The 25,502-nt window shown below is 52.0% G+C and overlaps 1 protein-coding gene across 1 annotated transcript in view; it reads right to left on the bottom strand.

Annotated features, from left to right (window-relative positions):
• Positions 1 to 242: 242 nt before the first annotated feature.
• The window catches only part of SMG9 (SMG9 nonsense mediated mRNA decay factor), a 29,432-nt gene continuing 4,172 nt past the window's right edge, over positions 243 to 25,502 (bottom strand). The window contains exons 2-14 of the mRNA XM_066373653.1: positions 19,662 to 19,817; positions 16,901 to 16,975; positions 16,551 to 16,815; positions 16,354 to 16,451; positions 15,088 to 15,200; positions 11,842 to 11,953; positions 7,941 to 8,036; positions 7,453 to 7,538; positions 4,481 to 4,587; positions 3,685 to 3,792; positions 3,434 to 3,562; positions 2,986 to 3,130; positions 243 to 729 (exon numbers count right to left, since the gene is read on the bottom strand). Of these exons, the coding sequence (XP_066229750.1) occupies positions 651 to 729; positions 2,986 to 3,130; positions 3,434 to 3,562; positions 3,685 to 3,792; positions 4,481 to 4,587; positions 7,453 to 7,538; positions 7,941 to 8,036; positions 11,842 to 11,953; positions 15,088 to 15,200; positions 16,354 to 16,451; positions 16,551 to 16,815; positions 16,901 to 16,975; positions 19,662 to 19,811 (1,563 nt within the window). The 5' untranslated portion in view covers positions 19,812 to 19,817 and the 3' untranslated portion in view covers positions 243 to 650. The remainder of the gene's footprint in view (positions 730 to 2,985; positions 3,131 to 3,433; positions 3,563 to 3,684; positions 3,793 to 4,480; positions 4,588 to 7,452; positions 7,539 to 7,940; positions 8,037 to 11,841; positions 11,954 to 15,087; positions 15,201 to 16,353; positions 16,452 to 16,550; positions 16,816 to 16,900; positions 16,976 to 19,661; positions 19,818 to 25,502) is intronic.

Below are 25,502 nucleotides of genomic sequence, written 5' to 3' on the forward strand. Positions count from 1 at the left end.
TAATACTTAACACAGATGACATCACCCCAGGAAACAGCACCCTTTTCTAGGGGCTTCCTCCTCAACCGGAACAGATGTCCATCTGCTCCCAGCAACTGTATGACCAACACGGAATGAGTCCCCTTGGGAAGTTCATTCAGGCTCCAATGGGTGGTCAAGGCTAATCAGCCCACAAGGGTTGGGACCCAAATTTGCCCTGCTATCAGGACAGCATGCTGAGGCAAGAGGAGGACACCAGAACAGACTTGCACAACTTTTTATTTGAATTGCCACATCTGCCCCAGTAAAGAGCTCCCTAGTCTGGGCCTCACCTCACAGGAGAGGGCCGGGAGCCTGGGAAGAGGGACCTGTTGCTCCTGTCCCTCCAGAGGGAGGCCAAGATGGAGCCCGCGCTTTTTGGTGACCATTCAGACCCCTCCCACCACCTATCCCTGTAGAGGACCAAGGATGGGCTGTCCTGTCCCAGGTTAGGGGTGGAATCTCAAAGTTACCCCTGAACAACGCTCCACTGAGGTGGGGGCCCGGCCCTGAACACCTCGTATTTCTGGGCGAGGACTCTCTCCCCCAGACGTGAGGGAGGATGTGTGTGCCCCATCGCCATCCACTGGGTACCCAGAGGGCGCTCCGTGAGTGACTTCCTCCCCTCGGTCTCAGGCCAGCAGACGGCTGTACTCTGCCAGAGCAGAGGATTTTTTCACCCCATCCCAGATCCGGGCAGCATAGTGGAACCTGTGAGAGGTCAACAGTCAGCGCAGCCCTGGCTGGAGCCCCACCCAGCCTTGGACCCACCTATGGCCTGTGACATAAGACTCCTCAACTGGGCCACAGGGAAGACACCAGTGCTGCCAGGAGGAGGCTCTGATTCCCTAACTGCCTCCATGATAAGCGAAGCTGAAGGTCTGGAACCTGGACTAAGACCTCGGTCCCCACCTCAGAGTCCACCCCCCATCCCCCCAGTGCTGGCCTTTGTGGAGAATGGTTCTATCTCTGCCTCCCCCCAGCCCTATGCTGCTCAGCTGCGTAACCCTCTACCTTCCAAACTCTCACCTCCCCACGGGGCCCTGGCTCAGGCCAACGGGTGGAGCGGAGCTCCAGCCCACCGAGCCCTCCCTGCCCTGTGGCTTCCTGCCGCCATACTACCCCCCTTCCCGCAGCCCACGGCAAACAGGCCCAGGCAATCAAGGTAGAGGCTGCAACAAGCCAAGCTATTTTTTTCAAATTTGTTTAAGAATTAGATGAGACAGACCCAACATAAGCTCTGGACAAAGAAAGCTAGGGCAAGAAAGGGTGCAGGGCTCTCTGAGAGCAGGGTGGAAGCCAGTCAGCAGAGGGGCAGGGACGAGAAGGGCACAATGAGCCTGCGCGTCCAGTGAAAGCGGGACAGCGCAGCCCGTGGCTCCAGCGGCGCCCTGCCTCCCCTCCTGGGAGGGCGCCTTCTGCACTCAGGGCCTTGGCGTAAATCCTCTTTAAGTTTGACTGGGCTTCCTGGTCCTCCTCTTCGCAATCAAATGACAACTAACTACAGGTATGTGACCTCACCATGTGACACTTCTCTCTGAGCCTAAATTTCCCCATTAGCAAAACTGGTGACAAAACTTAGACTCCATGGCTAATTAGAAGGACTCAAAATCACGTGAAACAATGTGGGACACAAAACAGAAAGCAACAGCCCTGGCCGGTTGGCTCAGTAGTAGAGCGTCGGCCAGGCGTGCGGGAGTCCTGGGTTCGATTCCCGGCCAGGGCACACAGGACAAGCGCCCATCTGCTTCTCCACCCCTCCCCCTCTCCTTCCTCTGTCTCTCTCTTCCCCTCCAGCAGCCAAGGCTCCATTGGAGCAAAGTTGGCCCAGGTGCTGAGGATGGCTCTGTGGCCTCTGCCTCAGGCACTAGAATGGCTGTGGTTGCAACAGAGCGACACCCCAGATGGGCAGAGCATCGCCCCCTGGTGGGCATGCCGGGTGGATCCCGGTCAGGTGCATGTGGGAGTCTGACTGCCTCCTCGTTTCCAACTTCAGAAAAATACAAAACAACAACAACAAATAACCAGAAAGCAACAAATGAACACAAAACAACTCATAGGCGCAGATGAGCAGAGGGGAGGAAGTGGGGGGAGGCTGGGATGGTAAAGGGGGACAAATATCTGGGGATGGAAGCAGACTAGCCTTTGGGTAGTGAGCACACAATGCAAGATATAGACTTGCACACATACAACTTATATGTTGTATTATGCGATTAACCAATGTTACCCCATTCAATTCAATTAAATAAAAAAGAATAAACTTAACCCTAACCCAACCTTTTAAGTACAACCCTAACCTTCTTACCATAATCCTCTAACGCAGCGGTTCTCAACCTGTGGGTTAAAAATGTATTGTATAATAAATATGTATTTTCCGATGGCTTTAGGCAACCCCTGTGTTTTGGTCGTTCGACCCCCGCCGGGGTTGTGACCCACAGGTTGAGAACCGCTGCTCTAACGCTAACCACATAACACTAATGCTAACCCTCTAACACGAACACTAACTTCGACCATTTAACATTAAACCTAACACTAATCCTCTAACTCTAACCCTAACACTAACTCTAATCCTAAATCCTAAACTTGAAACCCGGACCCTAACCCCACCTTAATACCATAACCCTAACCGTACACATAACCCTAGACCCAAACCCTAAACCCTCCATGAGAACTCTAATGCTATCTCTAAACCTACCCCTAACCTAGCTGCTAAAAGTAACCGTGAACTCTGCCTTAACCCCTAATCCTGACCCTAATTTTAACATTAACCCTAAAAAAAAGAAAAGAAAAAACCATATGAAACATGATGCCTGACGTGAAAGAGGAGCTTACAAGATGGTAGCAATCACCATTCCAGAAAAAGAAACCAAACAGGGAGAAAACCCTGGCATGTCCTCTGTCTGCAGAGGCCTGGGGAGCAGGGTGGTGGGGGCACCTCACACCGACCCCCTCGGCAAGAGCTCTTACCAGTTCTTCTCGGTGAGGATCGTGTGTGACAGCTGTGGCCGGGCCATGGACATCACCTGGCTCCGAAGCTTGCTCACCAAGGACTGGAAACTGGGGTGTCCACGGTACCCGGGGAGCAGGGAGAAGAGGGGGCTGGAGCCGGGCCCTGGGGAGTCGACGGGGGAGGATAAGGGGCCTTCTCCCAGCCAACCAGCACTCTGGGCTTCCAGGTGCTCCGAGCACAGCCCCGGCCCAGCTCTTCCTGCATTTCATGGCTTGGAAACATGCTCCTGAGCAAGGGTCCAAGCCCTCAGGGACAGGCCAGAGGCGCCTCCCACACCAGGGTGGGTCCCTGTCATCAGATCAGTGAAACCCGTGTCTCCCCCTAACCACCGCAGACCCATGTCAACCTCTAGAACAAAGAAGCACCTGTCTCCCTGTGGCCGATTTCCTTGAGAGGGAACCGTACCTGCTCTTGGTGGGTTTTCACTCTCCGTTTCGCTGTCCATGAAGGGCACCAGGAACAAGTTGACCTCCGAGTCCAGGTAGTCAGGGGGGAGCCCGGGGAAGATGTTGCACTGTAACATGGACAGAGTACCTGGGGGAGAGAAGCTATGAGCTTGCAGGAACCACGCTGCCAGGAGTGGGGCAGGGGAGTACGTGTGAGATGGCCAAGCTGGGATCAGGAGTTAGGTCACTGGCCAGCTTGGGGCCCCTCACCCTTGTAACGCAGGTGGGAGTGGGCCATGAGCTGGTCGATCATCAGGTGCATCTGCCGCAGCTTTCGAGGACAGAAGTCCTCTCGGCGAGCCTTGTTCTGTAGGAAGACTGGGGATGGTGGGAAGATGAGGCCGTGAGGTTCAGCCACGTAAATTCCCATTTCACCCCAAAGAGCTGCCCTTACCCAGGAGTTCAGATCACTTCTAAGTATCTGTGTGACATGTAACTTCATTATTGCACCAGGCTCTGGGCGGTGTGGGGACCTAGGGGTGAGTCAGATCTGGTTTCTGCCCATAAAGATGGAAGACAGAGGGGAAGATGGCCGCATGATTAGGAGTTATTTCAGAAAGTAGCACCAGGGGCTCAGCCAGGCCAGGGAAGTAGGCAAGACCCTGCCGGGGAATTGTAAATGAACTAGATTTTCCAAAGCAGTAGAGCATTGAGAGCGCAGAGCAAGGACAGACCAGGCAAGAGATGGCATGTGAGAGGGCCATGCAGGGCCACAGTGGGAGCACGGGCCACTCGGGTCAACCCCACACTCCCTCCCTGGGCCCCGTGCTTGGAGATGCTGGAGACCCAGAAACGGATGGACTTGGGTCCTGTCCCCAGAGGCTTCCATTCTGATCAAGGGCATGCCTCGGTGGCCAGGGTGGACTGAGGCAGTGGGACCCTTACAGGAAGTAGCAGCCAACTCGCTGACTTCCTTCCTCCCAGCCCCCCACTTCCCCAGAGTGCCCCTGGTTTTGCCCTTTTTCCTCCCCCCGCCCCCGCCCCCGGCCCTCAGAGAGCCTCTCACCCAGGTGGGGGTAGTACTCAGTGCCTTCCTCGGGGCCTGAGGAGCTGCTGGACTCGTGGCTGGGTGAGGGGGTGGAGGGCTTCACCATCTCCGCCGTTTGGAGGAACCTGGGGTTTGGGGTGAGAAGTGGGCTGGTGCTCTGGCACCCCACCCACACAGCCTCGGGGAAGGGGCCCTCTTTGCAAATCTGATGGAAGCTTCAGACATACCCACAAAAATGTGGCATACACACCAGATTTCTCACACAAGTTTAGGAAATTCAGACACAAATCCATAGATTTATAGCCACTACATGCATTTTTATGAGTTTATACTCTTTAAAAAGAATAATTTCTTTTGTAGAGCAGTTTAAGTTCAGAAGCAGGGTCTCTCCCTCTGCTCCACAGGTCTGCCCTTTCCAGCCCGCCCTTTAGTTGGAATCACACAGTATACAACCTTTTCAGATTGGCTTCTTTCACTTAGTAACATGCATTTAAAATTCCTCCATGTCTTTTCATGACCTGAAAGCTCATTTCTTTTTAGAATAATATTCCCATGTCTGGATGTACTAGTTTACTTATCCACTCACCCACTGAAGGACATTTTGGTTGTCTCTACCTTTTGACAATTATGAATAAAGCTGCTATAAAATCTGTGTGCAGGTTTTTGTGTGAACCTAAGTTTTCAGTGTATGCTACTTTTATTTTTATTTTATTTTTTGTTGTTCCATTTATTTATTTATTTATTTGTATTTTTCTGTAGCTGGAAACGGGGAGGCAGTCAGACAGACTCCTGCATGCACCCGACCGGGATCCACCCGGCACGCCCACCAGGGGGGCGACGCTCTGCCCATCCAGGGCGTTGCTCTGTTGTGACCAGAGCCACTCTAGCGCCTGAAGCAGAGGCCATGGAGCCATCCCCAGCGCCCGGGCCATCTTTGCTCCAATGGAGCCTTGGCTGCGGGAGGGGAAGAGAGAGACAGAGAGGAAGGAGGGGGGGGTGGAGAAGCAGATGGGTGCTTCTCCTGTGTGCCCTGGCTGGGAATCGAACCTGGGACTTCCGCACGCTATGCTACTTTTAGATGTTTCCAACATGTAAAAGTAAATACCATTAAGCTGCTATTAGAGATAAGAAATAACAGAATGTGATAAAATGATTACACACACACATTCGCCACAATTTTAAGGGTTTTAAGACTCTGGCTTAAAAACAAGGCTCTCCACCTGCCAGCACCTGAGCCTGGAGCCCCACCAGAAAGTAAAAACAGGGCAGTCTGTTTTATGTTGTTTTTAAACTTTTTATTTATTCATTTTAGAGAGGAGAGGGAGAGACAGAGAGAGAGAGAGAGAGAGAGAGAGAGAGAGAGAGAAGAGAGACAGAGAGAGAGAAGGGGGGAAGGAGCAGGAAGCATCAACTCTCATATGTGCCTTGACCAGGCAAGCCCAGGGTTTTGAACCGGCGACCTCAGCATTCCAGGTCGACGCTTTATCCACTGCGCCACCACAGGTCAGGCTGTTTTATGTTTGTTTACAACAACTGTATCCCAGTGCCCAGAACAGCGAATGGCATATGTAAATGTTTGATGTCATTTGTTATTCGAATGAATTCTAGTAAACAATGGCGGTAGGAGGGGAGGTTTTAGAATGAAGGCACTTAGATCTGGTCACAATAGCCAGCTCCCCAGCAAGTCTCCTCTTACTTCTGCCCAGACCCACAGCTCACGCCCACGCCACGGTCTCACCAGGCACTATGCTGAATGCTTTACATTCTTTTAACTCACACAATCTGTATAACACAGTTCCACCTATGTGGGCTATAGAAGAAGCCACCTCCAGTGGGAGCTGGGAGTCAAACCCAGGGTGGCCTGATTCTGGAGACATCTGCTGCCTTCAGCTCAGGTCTCCTGTCCCAAGAGCTCCTGTTCCTTCTGCCTGGGCCCTGCACCCATCCCGGCTGGCCACCCATCAGCTATCTGCTGGGGCCCCAGGCCCAGAAGAACTCCTTTAGCCACAGGTTCTGAGCCACTTCTGTCGGGAGGCATTTCTGGAGCCTCTAGCTGCTGTAGGCAGATCCTGCTTCTGGCCCCTTTCCTGCCTGCAGGGTCCCGGTACACATGCTTGCATGAGATGGACCAGACAAGCCAGCTCCATCTGCTATTCCTTCACCACCTTTGTATTAAGTACCTGCCCTGTGCCAGGCACTGAGGGAGGCACCGGGGACTGTCTCCTAGCCACCCCCCTTCCCCCCCAACCCCTGGCAACCACAGACGTCCATTCTGAGGGGAGACAGACCACAAAGAGATGTACACTTTCCAGTGGGGTGGCGGGTGATAAGTGCAGCGAAGGAAACACCGCAGGGCAAGGGGGCGGGGACCAGGGAGTGCTAAGCGAGAAGGTCAGGAAGGCCCCAGGCTGACCTGAAGGCCCTGAGGGAGGGATTCTGAGATCTGCGGCAGTTTCTGGCTGAGGGAGAGGGACGAGGAGGACAGAGGGCCCATGCTGCACAAGGGACAAAATGAGGTCACTCTGGCTTTCATGGAGGGAGGAAAAGCCTCGGGAGAGCCGGTGAGGTGACCGGGAACAGGCTGCAGGCCCTGGGCCAGGCGCAGAGAGGGCCCTGCACTGGGGCAGGGGGGGGGGGGCAGCACTTAAAAGAGTTTTTTTTGGTTTTTAGTCTATATGTCATCTACTTTTACTCTGGTCTTTTTTTATTTAATTATATTTATTTATTCATTTTAGAGAAGAGAGAGAGAAGGTGGAGGAGCAGGAAGCATAACTCCCATATGTGCCTTGACCGGGCAAGCCCGGGGTTTTGAACCGGCAACCTCAGCATTCCAGGTCGACGCTTTATCCACTTTGCCACCACAGGTCAGGCCTCCACTTACATTTAACAGGGTAGCTGCGCTGCTGTGTGGAACCTGTGACACCTGGGCAAGTGGCTAGGTCTCTGCAGCCTGTCTCAAGGCTGGCTCTCCCTTCTCCCCAGCCTCTCACCTGTACAGACTGAGGTCCGTGAACCAGTCCTGGACGACGATCACCACGTGGCAGACCGTGAAGAGGAAGGCAGCAATCTGGAGTGACTGAGGGTGGGTGGGAAGGAACAACAGAGTTGAAGGTCCCCTCTGCCCAGAGGAAGGGCCCCTGATCCCAGACTCGGCCAAGGGGACAGCAGGTAAGGGCTTCAGAGCCTGAAGCTACCTTCTGTGCACAGGCTGTGCTGGCTCTTCCCTCATGGGCCACCCCAAAATCGGGCTGAGTAGGGCCAAGCAGCCCCATTTTCAGAGGCAGATACTGAGGCTTAAAGGGGAAGGGGCAGAAAATGACTTCTGAGGGGCAGAGCTGTATCTGACTCTAAAAGTCATTCTCTTCCTCCAGCCAGGGCTCCAGTGAAGCAGAACCGGGCCAGCCCCTCCCAGCCCCCAGGACAGGTCTTGCAAGGAAAGGTGGGTCTCCCCCACCCCGAGCCTGGCTCGGCCCCTCACCTGCATCTCAACATAGGTGTGGGGAAGGTTGTACTCTGGAGGCAGCTTGCGGTCATTGTTGATGAGGTGGTCCAAGATGGAGGGGCTCAGGATGGGCTGGAGCAAGGGAGAGAAAAAGGGGTCAGGATCCTCAGGGTCATGGCTACCCAAGTCCCACATGCTGAAGGCAAATACATCTCTTCTCTTAGGACAAAATAAGGTAAGAAGCACAAGCAGGCAGCTTCTCATTAGTACAGTACTAGTCAGCAAGAGACAAAAAGTCCCAAAGCAGACACACGTCCCCAGCTCTTTTACAAATCATCACTGCTCCCAAGTGCCTCATGCCCTGAAGGACAGCTCTCCTAGAGGTAATAAATTTAACATAAATGAGTCACGTCCCTTCAAGATAATTTTGTTGTTAAACTTTCAAAACTTTGCAAAGATAATGACTTAGGTCAAAAACGATTAGTGTAAAAATTGGTGAGGATTTAAAAATTATATCAGTGGGTGTAAACAAATCAGTGGTAGGCTGATCAAACATTTTTAAAAGAAACATTCTATTAAAAAACTTTTTTTTTTGACAGAGAAAGTCAAAGAGAGGGATAGACAGGGACAGACAGGAAGGGAGAGATAAGAAGCATCAATTCTTCATTGTGGCACTTTAGTTGTTTATTGATTGCTTTCTCATATGTGCCTTAACTGTAGGGGCTACAGCAGACCGAGAGACCCCTTGCGCGAGCCAGCAACCTTGGGCTCAAGCTGGTGAGCTTTGCTCAAACCAGATCAACCCGCACTCAAGCTGGCGACCTCGGGGTTTGTGTTTTTTTTTGTATTTTTCTGAAGTTGGAAACGGGAAGGCAGTCAGACAGACTCCCGCATGCGCCCGACCGGGATCCACCCGGCATGCCCACCAGGGGCTACGCTGTGTCGCTCTGTCGCAACCAAAGCCATTCCAGTGCCTGAGGCAGAGGCCTCAGCGCCCGGGTCAACTTTGCTCCAATGAGCCTTAGCTGCGGGAGGGGAAGAGAGAGACAGAGAGGAAGGAGAGGGGGAGGGGTGGAGAAGCAGATGGGCGCTTGTCCTGTGTGCCCTGGCCAGGAATCGAACCCGGGACTCTTGCACGCCAGGCCAATGCTCTACCACTGAGCCAACCAGCCAGGGCCGACCTCGGGGTTTTGAACCTGGTTCCTTCACATTCCAGTCCAACGCTCTATCCACTGTGCCACCACCTGGTCAGGCTCCATTAAAAAACTTTTTAAGAGCTAAATTAACTTGACAGTCTATTGCTTTCTTATTTCAGTGAGCAGAATTAAGAGGCTTTTCTAACTGCTCACTTTTGTTTTTACTTATTTTTTATTGAGAGACGGGGAGGCAAAGACAGTCTCCAGCATGTGCCCTGATGGGGATCTATCCAGCAAGCCCTCTACCGGGGCGATGCTCTGCCCATCTGGGGTTGCTGCTCCATTGCTTGGCAACCAAGCTATTTTAGCACCTGAGGTGAGGACATGTGTGCCCTGACTGGAAATCAAACCCAGGACTTCCACAGGCTGGCCCAATGCTCTTCTGCTGAGCCAACTGGCCAGGGCTTTTTTTTTTCTTTTTTAAGAGAGGGAGACAGAGACAGGAAGGGAGAAAGATGAAGAGTATCAACTTGTAGTTGCTTCACTTTTAGCTGTTCATTGATTGCTTCTCACACATGCCTTGACTGGAGGGCTCCAGCCGCAAACCTCGGGGTTTTGAACCTGGGACCTTAGCATCCCAGGTCAATACTCTAACCACTGTGCCACCACTGGTCAGGCCCAGCTGCTTTCTGAAACTCCAAACATCGCTGTGTTCTATTCTGTCTTGTCTGTTTAACTTCCGTTCTGTACCACATGGGCCTCTGACCCAGCTTGCACACAATTCAGTTCACTTCTAGGTCCCCATGGTCCTTGCACAGAGTCTGGCACACAGGTAGGTCTCAGGCTACACTTGTAGGTCTGCCACTCTCCATGTCACTAATGCTCAAAGCGAGCACCACCTATGGGACAGGGACACTCCTGGAAGAGTTCCAGGCAGGTGGGAAGGGGAATAGCACACAAGAACCACACTGATAAACCACGTGCTGTGATGGGAGGTGCACATGGGCACTAGTGGGTGCGCAGAGGAGGGGATGGCTTCCAGGAGAAGGCAACACCTTAGCAGAAGATTCAGGGAGAAGGCATTAGCCAAGCAAAATGGTAAGGGCAGAGAGTGCTCTAACGACAATGACTGAGACAGCTGAGAGTCGAGTGCCTGCTCGATGCCAGGTACACTTTACTTGTGCTAACTCACTGAAACCGCACAAACCCCCTGCATTTCAGGTAATGGGAACAGGATGTGGAGAGCCTACAGGGAAGACAGGCCATGGCAAGGCCTGTGGTGTGTGTGGCAGGTTGATGACCGCACCAGGGAGGGGAGGCCAGAGAGTCTCAAGAAGGCAAGTCACATAAGCCCTGAATGCCAGATAAGGAACAGGGACTTTGCTAAAGAGCAGGAGAGAAGCTAAGGGAAGCTGTCAGTAACATGCACAACAGCTGCCACTAAAGGTAGTGATGCACCTGAACGGTTCCAGTAAACCCTTGCAACAATCCTGTGAGGCTGAGCATACTTGTCATTCCCATTAACAGATGAGGAAACTGAGATTTGGGTGCGTGGGGGGTTAAAATTTCTGTTACATAGCCAGTAAGAAATAAAGGCAGGCCTGACTAGGCGGTGGCGAAGTGGATAAAGCATTGAACTGCGACGCAGAGGACCCAGGTTTGAAATCTCGAGGTTGCAGGCTTGAGCGCGGGCTCACCAGCTTGAGTGGGGGGTCGCTGGCTTGAGCATGTGATCACAGACATGACTCCGTGGTCGCTGGCCTGAGCCCAAGGTCACTGCCTTGAGCAAGGGGTCACTGGCTCACATGGAGCCCCCATCAAGGCACATATGAGAAAGCAATCAATGAACAACTAAGGAGCCACAACAAAGAATTGATGCTTCTCATCTCTCTCCCTTCCTGTTTGTCCCTGTGTCTCTGTTTGTCTGCCTGTCTGTCTCTCTCCCTCACTCACACACACACACACACACACACACACACACACACTAAAAGCAGCATCTGGACACAGACTAATTCTAGGGCCCACATTTTTTTTTTTTTACAGACACACACACACACAGAGGAAGGGAGAGAGATGAGAAGCATCAACTCATAGTTGAGTCATTTTAGTTTTTCACTGATTGCTTTTCATATGTGCCTTGACCGGGGATGCCAGCTGAGCCAGTGAACCCTTGTTCAATCTAGCAAACCTGTGCTCAAACTGGTGACCTTGTGGTTTCGAACCTGTGACTTCAGTGTCCCAGGTTGATGCCGTATCCACTGCGCCACCACCTGGTCAGACTTCAGGACCCATACTTTTAACTGCTAAGCTAGATTTTTTCTTTATTTAATGACTGATTTTAGAGACACAAAGAAGGAGAGAAGGAGAGGGAGAGAAAAAGAGGGGGAGAAAGGAAGGGAGAGAGAAGGAGAGAAATTGAGATGGAGGGAGAGGGGAGAGGGGGAGAGAGAAAGAGAGAGTAAAGCATTCATTTGTTGTTCCACTTAGTTGTGCATTCATTGGTTGCTTCCAGTATGTGCTCCGACCAGGGATCAAACCCGCAATCCTGGTGTTTCGGGATGACACCCTTACTAACTGAGCTAAATGACCAGGGTCTGCTAGGAGATTCTGTAGGATACTGTGTACACATGAGAGGGCAAAATCTGACAAGAAGAGACTAAGGGACAAAGATGTAACTCGCCCAAGGGCACCTAGCATGTGGCTGAAACCACATGCAATCCAAGAAGGGTGCTGGCTTAAACAGAGACTGGTATGGAGCTGTATGCAGCATATGGTGGGCTGGGGTAGGTGGAGGCTGGCACCTGTGTGTCCAGGAAAACAATCCGCTCTTGGGTAATGAAGAAGTCAATGCCACTGGTCTGGTTGCCTCCTCGTTCCTTCATTTCAGCGCTCTGGGCCCGGAAAACATACGCCCTGTGGGGAAACAGTCAGGAGCATTAGTCTGGTTCCCTGGCCTTTGACGCCTGCAATGTAACCCTTGAAATCAGCATGTAGAATGTGGTTCCCTGCCTGCCCACAAAGCCCTCCATCCATGGCCCCTGCTGTCTCGGGAGAGGGGACTGTATTTCACACTACATGACTCCACAATCATCCGTTAAGTAGACCTGTGAATTTATTTAATGAGGTTAATAGACTGAAATGTTGAAGAGCAGGGACTAGGCCTGACTACTGGGCTTCAGATCCTAGCTCTGCCTCTTCCTGGCTGTGTAGTGTTAACAGATTCCTTGATCTCTTTTTCCTTGGTTTCCTCATCTGTAAAATGGGGATAACAACAGTCTCAAACCTCTTAGGGTTACTGTGAGGCTAATATATATAAAGCCCTTAGAAGAGTGTCTGCTATACAGTAATTTCTAATTGCTAGCCATTAATAACCGAGTGTACCCGCTACCTGCCAGGCACTAGTAGCACAGCCCTGGTAATTCTCCAGAGAGAGAGGGAGGCTGTTTGCTGTCCTGGCTCCCAGTTCTCCCATCGGGCTGGTCTCCTTCATGTCACGGCTGCTGGGTGCTGGGTATATGACAAGAAAGCTGGCAGAGCTGGGCCCTGCCCAACACCACTGAGCTCAGCCTGGTCACTCTGGGACTGAGACAAAGTGATTTTGTCTTTCAATTTGTAAAATCAGGATAACAGTAGCCACTTCTCAAAGGGAACTGCCACCTCCCTGAGACGCTTAGTATATCGTCTGACATCAAGCAGGATCCTCCCACTAAACACTGTGCTGAAGACCTCCTGTGTGCCGAACACCAGGGTGCAGCAGTAAACAGGACAAAGTCCTGTTCCATGGAATCCCCGGTCTCGCTTGCAAACCCCTGGTCTCAAGAACTGCGGGGTGAGGAAGAAGAGGCATGCCGCACCCCAAGTGGGAACAAGTCTACAGAGTGGGGAAGGACTGCCCTAAGCGGCAACGAAGGTTGCTGAGGAAAAGGGGAGTTAATTAAGCAACTTTAATTGACTTAAAAGGGGAGGAGGGGGACAGAGGATAGAAACAAAGACTAGCCCAGGCAGAAGGCAGGTGGCTTGTATAAGGCATAGAGAAGTGTGGTGACAGCAGAGAACAGAGGGGCTGTGAGTGAGAAGAGGACACAGGCCCTGGAGGAGCATGGACAGGAGCTGGGGCTTTGGCCCATGGGCCTGAAGGACCCCTGGAGAGACGTTAGTAGAGAAGTCACAGGGCTGGACTGGGGTTTGGAAAGCTCTGCTTGCCGCTGTGTGGCAAGGATTGCCAGGTGGGAAGAGTGGGTGACAACTGACAAGCCCAGGACCCCAAGGCTGCCCTGTCTCTCTGACCCGATGTCTAACTCCCCTTCCTGTTCACTCTGCTCTAGCTCCAGGGCCACCAGGCCACTCTGCACACACGCCAGGCACCCTCCCAACGCGGAGGCTCACACTGGCCCTCCCTCCCACCAGAATGCCTTCCCTCTTCCAAGGCTCTTTCTCAAATGCCCCCTTACCGAAGCCTTCCCTAGCCACCCAAGCTGCAAGGACAAATATTTTTGCCAGTTTTGTTTACTCTTGGATCCCCAGCACAGTGCCTGACACTTACTGAGCGCCCTGTAAATACTTGCTGAATTGAACTAAAGCAGGGAGACCAGTTAGGAGACTTCTTGGCAACCTTCAGGGGAGACGTCAGTGGCTTGGACCAGGGAGATGGGACGGAGGAGGAGAGAAGCAGACAAAGTCTAAAGGTAATTAGGATGTAAAACTTATAAAACCTGATGACAAAGGTTGGTACCAAAGTCCACCTTGACACAGGCTAATGTGGCTCAAAAAGACAAGCTAAGCCAATAGAATTCTGCTCAGGAATCTGAACGGGGACATTCTGCTGGTGGAGGGGCTGAGATGGAGGGACTGTTGTTCCAAAGAGGAGCTAAGTCAGGCTGAAGTCGGGCATGTGAACAGAGGGGACAGAGCCACTTGGGAGGCAGAACTTCATGGCCCTGGTTCCAGTGGACGCCTGTGTGTTCTCACAACAGTGGTCCTTCCCCCGTTCTAAGTCTGCATCGGCCCCCCACCGAGACCTGGTATTGATAGAAACTACAGAGCCCTTCCCTAGAAGAAGCCCCTGACTGCAGATGTGTGTAAAGTACTGCATTTACTGTTAGGGTGCTCATGGATTCTGACCCAGGCTAATATCACTTCCTTTATTACAAAAACAAAACCAACGTCCTGGCTGGAGAGTTCGGTTGGTTAGAGCATCGTTCTGAAGTGCAGAGGTTGCTGGTGAGATCCCTGGTCAGGGCACACACAGGAACAGAGCTCGCTCTCCCCTTTCCTCTCTAATATCAATTTAAAAAAAAATGAATTAGAAAAAAATATTTTCTTGCAATAACCCCTTATGCTCCCGCATTCTGAGTCTTCCTTAATCAGACTGTATATGCGTCCTACTCCTAATCCCTGCCTTTCCCCCGTCCTTCTCTGCCTCGGTTTTGAACCCTAGTTCTTAAGCTCCCTCTTCCCCCAAGTCCTCTCCTGGGACTTCACCCTTTATCCTCACGATCACTCTGTCTTTCCTCAAGGACAGAGGACCGAGGCTGGCCTAGAACTCACACTTCCATCCAGACCTCTCTCCCATTCTATTGCCCAGGTCGAATCAGCCACATCTGCGAGCATCTGCTCTGTGCTAGGCTCTTGGTAGTTTCTGCCTCCAGATCTTATCTCATCCTACAAAGACCCACGGTACAGATGAAAGTGAGATTCCAGGGGGTGGAGTGACCTGCCCAAGGTCAAGCAGCGGTGAGTGGCAAGGCTGAGACTGAGGTGGGCCACCGTCCAAAGACCAACGAGTAAATCACCCAGTGCCTGGCTGGGCTCTGTGCCATTCCCGGGCAAGGCAGGAGGGGGGAGAGGAACGGGACTGGTTACCTGGGAGACACACAAAAATCTAGTCCAGCCCTAGCTGTCCTCATCTGAAGACACTGAGGCGAAGAGAAGCGACCCCTCAAAGACCTGAAGTAACACCGTTAGCAACACCCAGGCCCACCCTCCCGTCTCAGGTGGAGGCACACCTCCCCCCCTGCCCCCCACACTTCTACCTGACGCCCCCTCACCTCTGGTCCTCCTCAGGAGTGTTGGCTGACAACAATGACATGATCATTGACTTGCCTGTCCCCTGGAGGCCCAGGACACCAACCACCAACACATCAGTCTGATCCAACAGGTACTGTGGGAAGATGCAGGGATGCAGCCTTCAGAAACCTGTCAGCTGCCGGAGTGGGAATGAGCTGAGGGCGCCCAGACTTGCATGGCTGTCTGCCTTGTCAGATATGAAGAAAAAATTCTTGCCCTCTGGTCTTGCAAATGACCTCTGTGTGTCTGTGGTGGTGGCCTACGTGGAACATTCAGGGCGTAAAGAATAGTATTTGCGAGAGCTCCAAAGTAGAAAACCTGCATAATCAAGAAGCTAACAGGAAGTCAGTGTGGCTGGACCACGCGGGAGGAGCGGAGCTCGGCCTCCGCGAGGAGGGAGAAGCACAGGAATGGGACAGGGTGAAGGCCGGACTTGGTGACTGCGGGCTATCCGAGCTGACTCCCGGAGGCTCTCTGCTCAGTCAGGCTGGGAAAACACGGCGAAGCCTGAGAAAGGGAGCAGTGTGCAGGAACAGGAGACCAGTCCTTCTGGCTCCGCCTGTGGGATTTAAGTCCTGGAAATTCCTGGCACCTTCACTTCTCGGTCACCAACTCTGCCGACTTTCACCACCAGGGGGCATAAGAGACATTACTCAAGAAAAAAAACAACTATAGAGTGGGTCCTTGAAAAACATCCCTTTGTTATAACAGTTAATGAGGGGAAAATAATCAATTCCCAGGCACAGTCACTGTGTGGAGTGTGCACGCTTTCTACAAGTCTGCGTGGGTTTTCTTCCAGGACTCCGGTTCCCTCCCACATCCCAGGGATGTGCTTGGAACCAGGGCAGGGGTCGCTGTGACCGAGGGAAACCTCTGCGGAGTGATATTCAAGCCAGTTAACGCTGACACAACATGGTTTCCACCAATTAGGAGAGGGACTGAAGCAGGGTCCGGGAGGCTGCCCTGAGGTGGGATGATGCAGAAGACCCCTGGGCATCCAGGTGGCAGTGGGATCACCCCTGAGCCAACCAGTATCGAAGTGGTTCGCTACTTTACCAACAATTACAGTGAGCTAGTGAAGGCTGCTGAAATTCACCCTAGCTGGTGACAGCTTTCAGATGTTACCTCACTGCTGCAGCTGCCTGAACACTGTCTGGTCTGGGGTCGCCACCAAGAGGTAGGGGTGGAGGAGGCAAGGGTGTGGGGCCTGAGGAAGCTCAGGCAGGGAGAGGCCCTCCCCCTAGTACCTCTATGGCACTGTCACACCAATTCATCTGGTCATCCACCAACTTAATGCTGTGCTTCATGCGCTCTGGGGGCAGCAGTTTGGCCTGGCCCACAACAGCTGGGAACACAAAGCAGAAAAAAGAGAGAGAGAGGACCCGGTGAGGGTCTGCGTGAGAGGTTCCGGCTCCCGACCGGATTCTGTCTGGCTCCAACTCACGGTCCATGACTGCTGGCGCGGCAGTGCCCATGCCCCGGTTCTGGATCTGGTACACAGGCTGCGTGGGTCTCTGCCCCTCCTTCTCCCCCTTGGGTGGCACGGGGGCTGCAGGGGGCGCTGGGGCGGTGCCCTCAGGGGCTGAGGTATTTGTTGTGGCAGCGGGCCCTTTCCCTTCCTCCCGTGGTTTCATGAGGACGATGGGCTTCTCCAGAGGGGCTGGGGCAGGTGGGGCAGCAGGGGCCGTTACAGGTGGTGGCTGCTTTGACTGTAAGAGTAAGAAGGTTCCAGTCAGTGGCATCCTTGCCCTAACTGCTCTCAGCCTCCCCTTCCCAAGATTCTCCCATGCTCACCCGCTCTGCTGGAGGTTTTGAGAGGATGATGGGGGTTTTCTGCATGACCGACGTGCTTGTGTCTTCGCTGCCATCCTGTGGTGAGGGAGGGCAGTTACTCTGCTGGCTCTCCTGGAACCGAGTCTGAAAGCCTTTGTGTGCCAGGTACTATTATACATGCCTTCCTATATTAACTTCTTCCAGCCTATCAACAATCCTTGAGATACTGTTACTATCTCCACTTTAGAAATGAAGCAACTGAGGCACAGAGAGGTTCACTGGCTAGCCCAAGGTCACACAGCCAATAAGCAATGGAGCCAGAATTTGAACCCGGACAGCCTAGCTCCAGAACGCATGCTGTCAACCACTCCCTCCAGCCGCCTCTGCTAGACAAGCCCCAGTGGAAGGAGCCAGGACTCTGGAGCCAGACAGATCTTGTTAGGACCTGCCCAGCCACTCGCTGGCTGTGTGCATTTGGATGAGAAACCAGCCTCACTGAGGGCTGTTTCCTCATCTGGCGAGTGAGGATGGGGATTCCTTCCTCACAGGACTACTGAGTCTGAAAGACAGAACTCAAACTGTCCGCGTGGCAGCTGACGTGTGGTACACGCTCACTGTCAGAGTTGCTGGTAGCACCTGCTGTTCTGACCGCCTCCTCAGCCCTGCCCTTGAGCTGGCCAAGCCCGTGGACTGATCCCCACATTTGGCCTCCTTCATGTCTCTTTTAACTCAACCCCAATCTGCTTGAGAAAGGGAGACCTGAGTTTGAGTCCTGTTCTTTCTTTGGTTTCCTGATTAACGTCGGGAGAGTCTTGACCCCTCAATGGGTTTGTTTCTTCTCCCACTTATTGAAGATTCTTATTTAAATCCCACTCACTTCACTGGCTTCTGGTGAAGAGAAACAAAAGGATGCTATGACCATGCTTTGGAAGAACAGTTGTGAGAGAACTGCTGGAGGAAAGGTGATGGGCTTCCCAGAGGCCAGGGAGGGAGACGGGGGAGGGAGGGAGACGGGGGAGGGAGGGAGACGGGTGAGGGCGATGGGCTTCCTGGAGGCCAGGGAGGGAGACAGGTGAGGGAGGGAGACGGGGGAGGGAGGGAGACGGGGGAGGGCGATGGGCTTCCCGGAGGCCAGGGAGGGAGACAGGTGAGGGAGGGAGACGGGGGAGGGAGGGAGACGGGGGAGGGAGGAGATGGGGGAGGGAGGGAGACAGGGGAGGGAGGGAGACGGGTGAGGGCGATAGGCTTCCCGGAGGCCAGGGAGGGAGACAGGTGAGGGAGGGAGACAGGTGAAGGAGGGAGACAGGGGAGGGAGGGAGACGGGGGAGGGAGGAGACGGGGGAGGGAGGGAGACGGGGGAGGGAGGAGACGGGGAGGGAGGGAGACGGGGGAGGGAGGGAGGAGATGGGGGAGGGAGGGAGACGGGGGAGGGTGCAGAGGGGAGTAGCAAGAGCTGGGTGCGAGGCTGTAGGGTGGTGAAGGTATGTTCAGGAGGCACGATGCACAGCACTGGTGCCTGACAGGCATGGGGTGGGATGCAGGAGGGACATGTCCAGGGTGAGGCTCAATGGGTTGTCACTGATACTGGGAGAAATGGCAGAAGATGCTGAGGTCAGCAGGGGGCATGAAGGAGGCGAGGAGTCCACTGGCCAGTTAGGAGGTGCCAGTGCTCAGTAGCCAAGTCACAGACAAAGTAAAGACGTGGGAATCGTTTGTTCAGGGGTTGAGGCTGAAGGTGTAGGAAGATGGTACCATACCCTAGGAAGGTGTGTGTGGAAGGAAGAGAGACTGTGCTCAACCCAAGGGAAGAAACAAGCAAGACCCGAGCTCTCTGTGAATAAATTACTCCCTATCTTTGCAGTCTTATGACTCAAACTGGTCCCAACTGTCACCTTCTACCCCACCAACAGTTCTTAGAGGTGTGCAGGGCCCTGGGGAAGAACCCAGGGAGCAGAAGCGGCAGTAAGTCACCCAAGCACAGAAGAGCAAGGCAGGAGCTGGGCCCACACCACGGCTCTGACTCCTAGCCCAGGACACTCTCTGCAGCAGACAGATGGTGCTGTGCTGGACGCTCAGCTGGATCTGAGTTTGGCCCCAAAGCTTACGACTATGACTTTGGATAAGTCCTTTCCCCTCTGAGGCTCACATTCCTCCTTAGTGAAAACCGCATCTATCATAGATTCTGCTTCAAGAGGTAGTGGTAAAGTGGATGTAAAGCACTTTGCACAGTGTCAGTACATTGCATGCTGCTCAGTAAATAAAAACTGCTATTTTCATTATATAACTCTATAAAACACAAGCTCAGCTCAAACTCTCCAATGCCAATTTCATTCCGTGAAATCTAAAGCCCTTTCCACGGCCTACTATGACCTGGCCTCAGTCATCACTCTGACCTCATCCTTCTATCCCTTTCCCTCCTTCTCCATCCACTGCAGCTGCACTGGCCTCCTGCCTTGAACACACGAGATAGAGGTCTCAAGACCTTTGCATTCGCTGTTCTTTCTATTTATAATGCTCTTCGCTCATATTTTTGTTTCTACTTGTTCCTTCACTTCATTTGGATTTCTGCTCAAAGTCACCTCTTCAGAGACGCCTTCCTGGACCACCTTATCTAAGACAGCTCCCTTTGTCATTCCTTACCCTCTTCCTCCATGAGGGCAGTCTATTTTGTTAACAGATAAATCCCCAGCATCTAGATTAGTGCCTGGCACATAGCAAGTGCGCATTAAACATCCGTGAAGGAGTGGATACAGAAAGGCAGGCCTCGGGACTAGAAACTCACCCGTCTCTCTCTTTCCCACGGTGCGATGTAGTCCCTCTCCCGACCACCAGGTCCAGAGAGATTCTGGGGGCCTCCAGGGCCAGGCTCCTTCCACCGTCGCCGCCTCTCTACACCATAGAGCCCAGGCTGACTGTGACCAGACTCAGACATGATCACCTACGAGAAACATAAGTAGATTCCAGGGTGAAAAGAATACCCACTCTACTTGGTTCATCCTGGAGTATAAGAAAACTCTTTCAAGAGAGCTCTGTAGTGTGGCAGTGACCGCCAACAGGCTCCCAATATCCATTCTTCACCGCTTCCAAAAAAATAAAACCCTCAGTTCTGAGTTGGTGCATGACTATCCAGACTGCACTGCTCAGCGCAGTTTGCAGTTAGCTGTGGTCATTTGACTAAGTTCTTTCTGGCCAATGATGTGACACCAGAAGTGTGTTCTGGCAGCTTTCAGAAACTTTCCTTCACAGACACTGGCCCATGCCTTTTGCTCCTTCCTCCTCCTGGCTGCAAGGAATGTGGGGTGTGGACGCTGGAGCTCAAGCAGCCATATTAAACTGTGAGGCAACTTAATGGAAAGAAGGCATGACCGAACAACATACAAGGTTCCGGGTTCCCTATCAACCTTGAATTGCCTACCTCAAGATTCAGTGAAAAACAAATATACTTCTCCCACTTGTAACCAAAATGATTCCCAACTATTAATCAATTGCTTTGTCTAGGTCTTGACTAGGTGGCTGAATGGACAGTGTCATCCCACTGTGCTGAGGTTAAGGGTTCAATCCCTGGTCAGGCAAATATGAGAAGCAACCAATGAGTGCATAACTAAGTGGAACAACGAGTTGATGCTTTTCTCTCTCTCTCTCTCTCTCTCCAAATCAATGGACATATAAAAAAAAGGGGGGGGGGGACATTCTCTTCTCTTTCCTAAAATGCTACAGGGATTTCCTTACAAATCAGTAACACGATCCTCAGTGAGACAACTATTCTTTTGATTAAACATTACTGGCTCATGTGGGGCGAGGCTCCCACATTTTCAAGGGCCTATTTTCATCTGGTGTGCCTCTACATTTCAGTGTCTGTTTACCTTCTATTCTTGGTGGTCCATCATCCATTATACTCCAAGGTCTCACCAGTACTTCTGCTATAAATCGTGTACTACCTATATGACCCACTCCCTAACATTTAAGTATCTGTTTATAGGTACTGAGGGACTTCCCCCAGGTGTTCACACATCATCCTAGGGAAATATCTGAGTATTTGTCTGTCTGTTTACAGGACTATAAGGTCATCTGCCACTGCTCATGGATCAAGTTGGCAAACTGCATCCTGTGGACCAAATCTGGTCTGCCTTCTGTTTTTGTAAATAAAGTTTTATTTGAATACAGCCATCAATTTACAAAGTGTCTATGGCTGACTTCCTGATTCAGTGTCAGAGATAAAGTAGCTAAGACAGAGACAGTACAGACTATACAGTCTAAAATAATTTACTCTGAAGCCCTTTACAGAAAAAGTTTGTTAATTCTTGCTTAGCTCTTTTTTAAATTGATTTTTAGGGAGAAAAACATCAATTTGTTGTTCTAGTTATTTATGTTTTCATTGGTCACTTTCTTGTGTGTGCCCTGACCAGGGATCGAACTCACAACCTTGGCATATTGGGATGATACTCTTAACTGTTAGATTCAGGGAGGCGTGCTGTGGCTGCCAGAGTGTAACTTTTTGGAGCAGGAACAGGGAGGTGCTGATAGGGCCCTGCTGTGAGGCTGCCAGAGTGTAACTATTGAAGGAGCAGGAACAGGGAGTGCTGATAGGGCCCCTGTGAGGCTGAGAACAAAGAAGTTTATGTTTGAAATTCACCACTAAGCTAAACCCGGACCCTGTTGCTATGCTGTGTGCGACCTCTCTAGCGAATAGCTAACTGCCACATCTGCGTCTGTATAATGCTTGCTCACTTAGGATATATAAGGACCTAGCTGTAAGCGCCAGGCGCGACTCTCGTTTGCAGCTCCTTGTGAGTACGGTGTCTCCGGACATCTTGGGAGTTCGCCCCGGCGCAGGTTAAACTGGCCAATAAAGTACCATTTACACTCCTGAAAGTCTCCGACGTTTGTTCTCGCACCCGGTGGATGCAACATTTTGGGGGCTCGTCCGGGATTCTCCCTTGGCGGAGTTTTGGGTAGGAGACCGGAGGGATAGCTCGAGTTGAGTAAGTATTCACTGAGGATCCTCATTTGGTTTGGCTTTTGAGCTCCAAAGCACACAATCCTGAGGTAGTAGGTGGGACGCTGACAGTAACCTACCCAGGGCTTTCAGAAGTGGGATGCCACTCTCTGAAATTTGGATATTTGGATTTGTTAACTTTAGGAGTGACCGGTCACATTAGGAATCCTTTTTGCACCGCGCTGCGTTTTGTCTGAGCTCGAATGACTGAGTTGAGTGTGAGAGAGACAAGTGTGTTCCTTGTGTTAATAGTGTGTGTTGCCTGTATCCTACCCTTTCTCATTATTCCTGAGTCATCTAGGACGGGACAACAGGAGTCTGTGCCAGGATCCCCGCTCGAGTGACTGTTGAAGAATTTTTCTGATTTCCAGAAGAGGGCTCAGGGGTACGGAGGTCCGCAGTCGAGTCCAGGTTTCCTCCGGACCTTGAGCCAGCTGGAATGGCCTACATTTAATGTGGGATAGCCCACAGAGGGCACTTTTGACCTTCCAACTTTGTTTGCTGTCAGAGCCACGGTCTATAGGGCTCCCCACCCAGACCAATACCTGTATATGGATGTGTGGGTAGATACAGCCATTTTGCCTCCTTCTCCAGGAGGCGCCCCCAGCACCAGATGCTGGCCCACGGGCACCTCCTCACCTCATCTATGTGCCTTTTTCCACTAGTGATTTATACAATTGGAAATATCAGAATTCCCCATTTTCCGAGAAACCTCAGGGACTAATATCTCTCCTTGAGACCATTTTTAGGACCCATCAGCCCACATGGGATGATTGTCAGCAGATTTTATAAACCCTCTTCACTTCAGAAGAAAGGGATAGAATAATGAAAGAAGCTGCTAAGGCGGTATTAGGAGAAGAAAGGGAAACTCGGGAGGGAAGAAGAGAAATAGAAGACATTCTCCCGTCTCAACCTCCTACCTGGGACCCTAATACCGCTGAGAGAAGGGACGCGCTCCTCCAGTATTGCCGGGCTCTGTTGAGGGGGCTCAAGGCAGCAGCTAGAAAGCCAACCAACTTTAGCAAGGTAAGTGAGGTCATCCAGGGAAAAGAGGAATCCCCAGCAGCCTTTCTAGAAAGACTCATAGAGGCTTATAGAGTATATACCCCTCTAGATCCTGAGGCGGAAGAGAACAGGAGACTAGTAAATATAGACTTTGTGACTCAGGCCGCTTCAGATATTAGGAAAAAGCTTCAGAAGATAGAGGGATTTGAAGGAGAAAATAGAAGCAAGCTATTAGAGATAGCTCAGAAGGTGTATGTCAGTAGGGATGATCCGGAGGTTGGCAGGGCGAAGGAAGTTGCCAAAATTCTGATTGCTGCCCAGAAACCTCCCCCCAAAGGAAAAGGGGGACAGAGGAAGGGCCAAGGACGGCAAATAGCCAAAGATCAATGTGCCTATTGTAAGGAGAAAGGGCACTGGAAAAGAGAGTGTCCAAGGTTGAAGGCCGACAGCCAAGGGCCAAGACAGGGCCCAGAGGTCATGCTCCAAACCTTAGACTGATGGGGCCAGGGCTCCATTCCCATTGGCTCCCAGGAGCCCATGGTCACCTTAACAGTCGAAGGAAAGCCAATAGACTTCCTAGTCGACACGGGAGCCACCTATTCAGTCCTAAAGAAACCACAGGGCCAGATGCAGAAGGCAACTACTAAGATAATAGGGGCAACGGGCAAAACAGAAGCCTACCCATGGGCCACCGCAAGAATTACTGACTTAGGTCGAGGCACCATCACCCACTCTTTCCTAGTCATTCCAGACTGCCCTTTCCCACTGCTTGGAAGGGACTTATTGCAGAGACTTCAGGCCACAATAACCTTCCGACGGGAGGAAAGCCCTATGGGGAACAAAGAGGCAGAGGTCAGCATGGAAGTAACTGTCCCACTGTCTGAAGAACACTTACTTACCACCGTCCTAGAAGGTAAGGAGGCTGAGGAAGGGGTTCCAGATGCCCTGCGTGCCCGGGTACCCGAGGTTTAGGCGGAAACCAACCTCCCAGGTTTGGCCGCTCACCAACCACCTGTCTTGGTGCAACTGCTTAGCACTGCTAGACCGGTTAGGATCAGGCAGTACCCGGTCCAGCCCGAGCTAGACAGGGAATTGCCCGGCACTTGCAACACCTGCTGGAGGCAGGCATCCTTCGAAGGTGCCAATCAGCCTGGAACACCCCGCTGCTTCCCGTTCAGAAACCGGGGAGCCAAGACTACCGTCCGGTCCAGGACTTGCGGGAGGTGAATGCGCAGGTAGAGACTATTCATCCCACGGTGCCCAACCCATATACCTTACTGAGCTCATTGCCCCCAACCCATACCTATTATTCTGTCCTGGATTTGAAGGATGCCTTCTTTTGTATTCCCCTGGCGCCTCAGAGCCAAGAGATCTTTGCCTTTGAATAGAATGACCCACATAATAGACTGGTGGGGCAGTTCACTTGGACCAGACTACCACAAGGGTTTAAGAATTCCCCCACCATTTTTAATGAAGCCCTCAGCAAAGATCTGCAGGCTTTCTGCTCCTCCCATCCGTTGATCGTACTGCTCCAGTATGTGGATGACACCCTCATAGCTGCCAAGGACGAAAGAGAGTGTGAGGAAGCTACCACGGACCTGCTTCAAGATCTCGGGCGAATAGGGTATCAAGTCTCCGCCAAGAAGGCCCAGATTGTGACGAAAACTGTAAGTTATTTGGGGTATAACTTACAGGGAGGGCAAAGGACATTGTCCAGCCAGCAAATTCAGACGGTCTTGCAGATCCCCGAGCCTACTAACAAGAGACAGGTACGAGAATTCCTGGGTGCAGTAAGATACTGCTGACTGTGGATATTAGGCTTTGCAGAACTAGCTGAACCCCTGCACGAACTAACCAGGGGTAAGGAAGAGCAGTTCACATGGACAGATAAGGAGAAGCAAGCGTTCCAAGCGCTTAAAGAGGCCCTAGTGGCTGCCCCAGCTTTGGCCCTGCCAGATCTGGCCAAACCCTTTCAGCTATTTATAGCAGAAAAGGGAGGGGTAGCTTTAGGGGTACTGAGCCAGGAACTTGGGCTGTGGAAGAGGCCTGTCGCCTATCTGTCTAAGAAACTTGATCCTGTAGCCTCGGGATGGCCAACATGTCTGAGGGCACTTGCTGCCACCTCCATACTAGTCAAGGAGGCTAGTAAATTGACTTTAGGGCAGGACATCCAAGTCATTAGGGAACACTATGTAGAGCAAGTGCTGCGAGCACCTCCTGACAGGTGGCTACCTAAGGCGCGGCTAATGCAGTATCAGGCTCAGCTGCTGAACCCTCCATCTGTTCAGTTCCTCTAAACTGCTGCCCTGAACCCAGCGACCCTGTTGCCAATACCGGACTCCACTTTGGTCCACAGTTGCAAACAAATCCTTGACACAGTGACTGGCTCCCGCCCGGACTTAAGGGATCAAGCATACGGGAAGGCAGACCTGACCCTCTTTACTGACGGGAGCAGTTTTATTAAGGATGGATAGCGACATGCAGGGGCAGCAGTGACCACGGAAAATAAGGTCCTGTGGCAGAAAGCACTGCCCGCAGGAACATCTGCACAAAGGGCGGAGCTAATAGAACTAACCTGAGCCTTACAGATAGCAGAGGGAAAAGTTGCCAACACTGACAGCA

Source organism: Saccopteryx leptura, chromosome 3 (assembly GCF_036850995.1).
Source record: "Saccopteryx leptura isolate mSacLep1 chromosome 3, mSacLep1_pri_phased_curated, whole genome shotgun sequence".
NCBI classification, from domain to species: domain Eukaryota; kingdom Metazoa; phylum Chordata; class Mammalia; order Chiroptera; family Emballonuridae; genus Saccopteryx; species Saccopteryx leptura.